This window comes from Musa acuminata, chromosome BXJ2-7 (assembly GCF_036884655.1).
Source record: "Musa acuminata AAA Group cultivar baxijiao chromosome BXJ2-7, Cavendish_Baxijiao_AAA, whole genome shotgun sequence".
NCBI lineage: Eukaryota > Viridiplantae > Streptophyta > Magnoliopsida > Zingiberales > Musaceae > Musa > Musa acuminata.
Window position 1 is genome coordinate 30,021,676 of NC_088344.1, and position 6,337 is coordinate 30,028,012.

The 6,337-nt window shown below is 39.3% G+C and overlaps 1 protein-coding gene across 1 annotated transcript; it reads right to left on the minus strand.

Annotated features, from left to right (window-relative positions):
• Nucleotides 1–1,039: 1,039 nt before the first annotated feature.
• LOC135617527 (myb-related protein 306-like) lies at nt 1,040–2,664 on the minus strand. Its single transcript, XM_065117856.1, has 3 exons — nt 2,408–2,664; nt 2,094–2,223; nt 1,040–1,973 (listed from the first exon to the last, which is right to left on the minus strand). The coding sequence occupies exons 1-3, from the start codon at nt 2,538–2,540 to the stop codon at nt 1,277–1,279; spliced, it is 960 nt and encodes a 319-aa protein (XP_064973928.1). The 5' UTR covers nt 2,541–2,664; the 3' UTR covers nt 1,040–1,276.
• Nucleotides 2,665–6,337: the final 3,673 nt, after the last annotated feature.

A 6,337-nucleotide genomic window follows, 5' to 3' on the forward strand; every position in this document is an offset into this window, starting at 1 on the left:
GTGAACAACTTTGTTTATACACGAACAAGAAGAAGATAGTAACTGCGCAATGGCAGCTCTACTCAAGAAGAGGTCAGAATGTGCAACACTCTTGTTGGTTGTGATCCATCTTCTGGACCTCATCATGCATGGCACCAAATTTCCAAAAATCTCTTCTTCTTTTTTCTTTTACTTTTTTTTCCCTACGCTGCAGCTAAGAGTTCTGAATTCTGACCAATGGGGACAATCACATGTAGAGCAGGAGCATCATTCAGTTTACTCCTGAGCATTTAAGCCACTGCAGTCACTCTACAGTCCCTCGTTACAGTTATGAAGCTTAAAGGGACTTCCCCCATTGTCATAAGTTCATGGCATGCATGAGAGTCCTTTGAGTTTCCAAGCTTTTCCAGCTCGGGTTCATGCATGATCCAAAAGTTGCTGACAACTGGCAACTCCAACTGTTAGAAACAAGAGAAAAAAGAAGAGCGGAGACGTCACATGTTGGGCATTTAAGGTCATCTTTGCACGTTTCCAAGATATGATGCCCGAGTTTCAAGCTGTTCTTCCCTCTCCGGTCCAGTGAGATTTTTGTGGTGCTGAGTCTGTAATATGGAGAACATGCAGATGGATCTCAACGAGAAGGCTAGTCGACGATGCCTTTGTCATTAACTTAACATATATCAGCAGTTTTCGGAGTGTCGAGGATATGGTAATAAGACTGCCACTGTCTTCTTCATGTGGTCAGAAGCAACCAACCGATCGGCCATGCAAGTCGAAACAATGACAGATGTAAATGAATCGCCCAACATCCAAGTAACAGGTCAGAGGTTTTCCAGAAGGTCAAAATAACACAGCTCAATCTTGTTCTCACTTATTCACAAGCCCTGTGGTACCCATTCGGTCACTGACCTTAAAGATGACACAATCTATGACATCCTCCCATATGTCTCGTACTTATCTCCGCAGTTTATAGATCGCAGAAGAAGGACAAAAACATACAAGAACAAACGCCAAGATTCATAGCAGTGCTGTGCATACATATGTTTGATCTAGTAAAAACTAGAGAAAAGAAAAAGCAGTTGCAATTGTTCCCGTAGCAGACCCCATATACAGCATATACAGGTTGGAATAAAGTCGTAGTCTTTTTCTATCTAGATCTTTAGAATATACACTTATTTCCTTGCTTGGAGGGTCTTTGTGATCAATCATCGACTACTAAGAAACGGTGAAGCTTATTTCGAAGGCCTACACGAAAAAGAACGATGAACGGAACCCTTAACCAAGAAAATTAATGCTACTAGAACAACCCTGCAGTGTCATCTAATGGCATGTCAGCTAGGGCAGCACCACCTTGTCCGATGCTTTCATCGAAGAGCCAAGTCTCAAGCAAAGCCAGAGGCATCGGAGTCTCTACGTCGGGCTTACTCTCGCCCTGGAAAAGGCTGGCGTCTGACACCTCGGATGCAGAAGGTTCGAAGTTGAGGAAGGAGTTGAGCCCCGCGGGTGACAGTATGTTGTTGGCAACGGCGGCTGACTCCTCGCTGGACGCGGACTCGGTCGCAGCCGGGTGGTTCGTCGAGCGTTGGGACGAGTCCGAGTTTGATGGGGAAGTTCTTTTCTTGGGCGAGTTCTTCATCCACCCCTCGAGCATTCGAGATATGTTCTCCGTGCTTGATGCGTATGTGGCAGATGGCACCTGCGGACCGGCATTTGTGGAAGAGCAGTAGCCGACGGAGGGCCTCAAGTCACCGTGGCAACTTGGTTTCTCGAAGTACAAGGCTTCACGAAGTGCTTGCTTCGCGGTGTGGATGTCAGTTTGCAGCCTCCTCTCCCACTGGCCTTTGGAGATGGGTTGGTGAATGGAGAGCCCAAATTTGTTGGTATCATCTTCGAAGTTTTGCATCTTCCTCAGTTTCTTCTTCAGATGGGTGTTCCAGAAGTTCTTGATGTCATTGTCCGTCCTCTCCGGAAGGTAAGAAGCTATGGCTGCCCATCTGCAGTAAATTCCCCCAAGAATAATTATTCCAGCCATAAGTTCTGGCAGATTCACATTGATTAGGTTCTCCGTAATTATAGGGGAACCAAGTATCTTTGGTTGTATGTGTGTTGTTTACCTGTTCCCGAGAAGAGCCTGGAGATGGATGATGAGCTTCTCCTCTTGCTCTGTGAAGTTGCCACGCTTGATCCCCGGCCTGAGGTAGTTTGTCCATCTGAGCCTACAACTCTTACTACATCTCAATAAACCTGGCCAGGGGAAAAGGGATCACCCTTCTAGATCTATAAGATCTAAACCGAAAGTTTTGCGATTCTAACCGGCAATCAAGAAAATAATGCATAGTTGCTAGCTTACGATACCCAGAACCAACATATCTGTGTTGGATCTGGTGAGAGCTATACCATGATACCGAAACAGAGAAAAGAAGCTCACCCGTGTTGGCAGGCACAGCCTTCCAGTTACCAGGTCCATGCTCTTGGATGTAGGAGACCAGCATGAGGTCCTCTTCCGGAGTCCAAGGACCCTTCTTCACACCTACCTTATCACAGCAAGGAGGTCTGCCCATGTCACACAATCCTCTCCAGCAGACTAACAACAGGACAGGTGATGAATGTATTCTCCTCCTATTCTTCCTTCTCGGAGGGAGTCCCAGACAAGGGTCCAAGGCAGCGGTAGGCTGTCATATATATACTGAAGAGACCTGAGTGGAGGAAGAGCTCCACTGCTTTGACCCTTAGAGAGGCCAGATGAGCCGAGAGGGGAGAGGCCTCGGTGTGGTGGAGTCAAAAGAAGACAACAAGGAAGCATTTACCACTCTTAGGGGTTCTCTGAAGTCAGCTAGCTTGGTGGCGTGCAGAGATGAAGGACACCTCCTCCTCCTTTTTATCTCTCTATGCTTCAGAAAACTGCGTGCATTCAATGAGCTTACACCGGGAAAAAACTGCTTAATGAATGGGCGTTCTTGATGTCAAGCCACTTTCAATCTCACCTAACTTAAGCTTGTAGTTACTGCCAGTAATTGTCAGCTATTCTTCATGCAGAAACCCTAATTATCCTTTACCTATTTGAAACCGTGCTTACTGTCGGTAATGATCGGTATTACCATGCAGAAACCCTAGTTATTGCGTTTCTCTGCTACCCAAGAGTTTTTGCATGACCGTAAACGTAGTGCATGGTAGAGTTACAATTACATTTAGAGAGAGAGAGAGAGAGAGACAGTGAGATACAATATAAGGTTATTGCGTGAGAGAGACATGACATCTTCCACATTGACGACGTTGTCTGATTTGACCGTGCGACATTTGTCATAATCAATCCAAGGAAAGCATACTGCCACGCATAATTCATGCTTTATTTCATTGGAGAGATTATGTTTTCCTAATAATCCAAAAACTATAACTCGCACTTAAATTGTTGGATAGCAATCCAGATGAGGTTAATTATTATTATTATTAAAAATAGAAATTAAAAATCAGGTTAGAATATTCAAGAGCATAATCTTGAAAATTGAAGTTAAACAAGACAGGTAGATGGGATATTAACACGACTTCCACAGGGATGTAACGTTCTCACATTAGTCAGCTGATACAAATTAAATGATGAAAACGAACAATCTCGGTACGAATTGAAGAACATCTTTTGGTTAGGAACAGATGGCAGGCTAAATTCCACAGAACTCAAAATAGAGAGAATATGATTTGTCATTCATTTATGTCTAAGATCAAATCACCAATTGCGAGGTGGCAACATTACACTTGTTCACAAAATGTATCAGTTGTAATTATATGATCTATATCTGTACCAAAACCAAAGCATTGCTGCTAAGCAACTGGATATGCTCATCATCGTAGGGTCACTTATTTCTTAGCATTTATTTGTGATAAGAACAACCTCTATTTTCTTCAGAAGCTTTGAATGCACCTTTGCATAGACCTAAGATTTCCTCTTTGATCATTTAGTGGAATCAACAGTTTACACATACATACAAAAGTTCACGTAAATAACCTCTATTTTCCAAATAATATATATTTTGTTCTTCCATAATAAATAACACCAAAGGATATATATATATATATATATATATATATATATATATATATATATATACACACACTTTGTTTGTAGTTTCCATCTTATTCTTCATTCATTTATTGATTTGATTATTTTTGGATCTCACATGTTCTTGCCTCCTTTAATTATTACCTTCTCCATCATCAAACTTCTCATCATTTTTAATGTCATCAAAAAGTCTTTTCGGCATACCTATTTACCAAGAACAATTTTTAATTTTTTTTTTCTGATGAATATGCATATTTTTATCTTCCAAACTACACGATATAGAAGAAACAAAAACAAAGAAAAAAGGGAAAAGGAAAAAAATGAACACTATGGAAAAAAACATCAACTGTTCTACAAAGTGGAAATTCTTTAATTGTCAAAACAAAAGCACATCAATTTACATAAGCAAAATGACCATAGAAATGAGTCGAAAGATATTTATAAAGCTGGCTCAAGTTCTTCAATCCCAATTTCACTTTTTGCCTTCAAGAATCCAAATATCATGTAATAGATGAATGACAGCATATTTCCTACTGAAATTTTACATCAACTTTAATCTCACTCCTGTTCGCAGAATGAAAACCTGTGGAAAGGTAGAATGTAATAAGAATCTCAATCAAACTTTCCAGATCGTGATCTATAAATTTCCCTGATGTTGCCCAAAGCAGTCACATTAATTACGTCCCAACTTCTCGGGGGCCAAGTTAACATCATTATTGAGTTATAGGACAAGAGGACTACCCTTCGATAATGCCATAAATATTTAGTGCCCTCGGTGCAGATTAATATGCTTCTGTTTCCCTAAGACGAGCTTTTACTAGGCTGCCGGGAAAGCTTAAACACTAGGATAAATTGGGATCGTTTGATCGTCAGTCTTCTTAAATCGCTATTTCTTACTCCTCATCGAATGCTCTTTGAGAGAGAGAGATAAAGCCATCTAAATGCCATCACCGTGTGACCGAACCATGGACTTATCAAGAGGGTTACACGCTGATAAGATGTCTTCTCTATGATGTGTCATCTCACCGGCATCTTCTTGAGGCAGTTGATGTGATCATTTATATCGTGCATGCTGGGTGGCTGGTTTTGAGCCATAAGTTGCATGGATCCACCTGTCCATGTGCTACGTGTTTGGCCATTCTTTTCGACTAAGTGAATGATAGTTTGACATATTGGCAATCAATGATACCAGCATGGACATAGGTAATTAATTTTCTCACTTCTTTTCTTGTGTATGATCAATTAAATAGTTCCAAAATGTGGATCTTTAGATGTGGTGGCAGCAGTCGATGATATGAGGCTTTTAAAGCAGGTTTGAGATCTGGGGAAAATCTTGATATTAATCAATACATATCATGTAAGCTTATGATGATAGCTAAATTAAGGTACTCTTGGAGACTTCAAGGAATAGTTTTATTGCATCAAAAGAGTATTAGTCATTCGAATGGAAACATTAAGTTGTAAACTTCTGCAAGTGAGAACAATTATAGAAGACATGATGTGGTTGGGAGACAAAGCTAAAAGGTCTGTGAATAGCTTTTTCTTGTGACAGGTACCAAAACTGGGATGATGAAAGGAGGAACACAACAAATATGTCAGATTGAGATCAGAAAAAAAATGAAATGACTTTTATATTTAATCAATATTATGTAGGTAATTTAGTTTTGAGAAGAGGACATGATGATGATGATGATGAAAAAAAAAATCATATATTGAATTATAAAATTAAGCTAAGTGAAGTAAATGAAGGTTTGGAAAGTATCAACACAAGAATAACCTAAAGATATCTGTGCAGAAGATGAGGATATTAGAGTAGCTATATGAAATTATGACAAATGGATAAAACTAAAAAAATAAGTTGTGTGCATGAACAACTTAATATGACTAGTACAAGAAATGATGGGTTTATATTTTTAATATGAGAAATGAATATTGAAAAAGACCAATCGTATAAAAAAATATTTTTATGTTTTTTTTTAAGAATATTAATCTTTAATTCCTTCTTTTAGTTGGATATCCTTTTGATAACTCATGAGGGATTGGATGATTGTTAAAATTAAAGTTATAATAATTCTAGGTACATCTTCTTATATGTCTGGAATCAAGAAAAATATATGATGGACATATCAAGAGATATGAGATCCTTTTATATATAGTAACTTTAAGAAAAGCAAATTCGATGACGGCTTATTTTTAATTCTCAACGCCTTACTTATGATAAATTACTAAGCTAAGCTAGCTAACATCTCTTAAAAATTGTGTCAATTGAAGTTTCAAATCCTCAACCTCGTTATCGAACCAATA

Excerpts from the sequence above, each read along its gene's own strand:
- LOC135617527 (XM_065117856.1), bottom strand. The coding sequence starts at position 2,540 with ATGGGCAGACCTCCTTGCTGTGATAAGGTAGGTGTGAAGAAGGGTCCT. Across the intron at positions 2,224-2,407 it reads GGCTGTGCCTGCCAACACGG|GTTTATTGAGATGTAGTAAG; the intron begins GTGAGCTTCTTT and ends TCCCCTGGCCAG. Across the intron at positions 1,974-2,093 it reads CAGGCTCTTCTCGGGAACAG|ATGGGCAGCCATAGCTTCTT; the intron begins GTAAACAACACA and ends AATTTACTGCAG.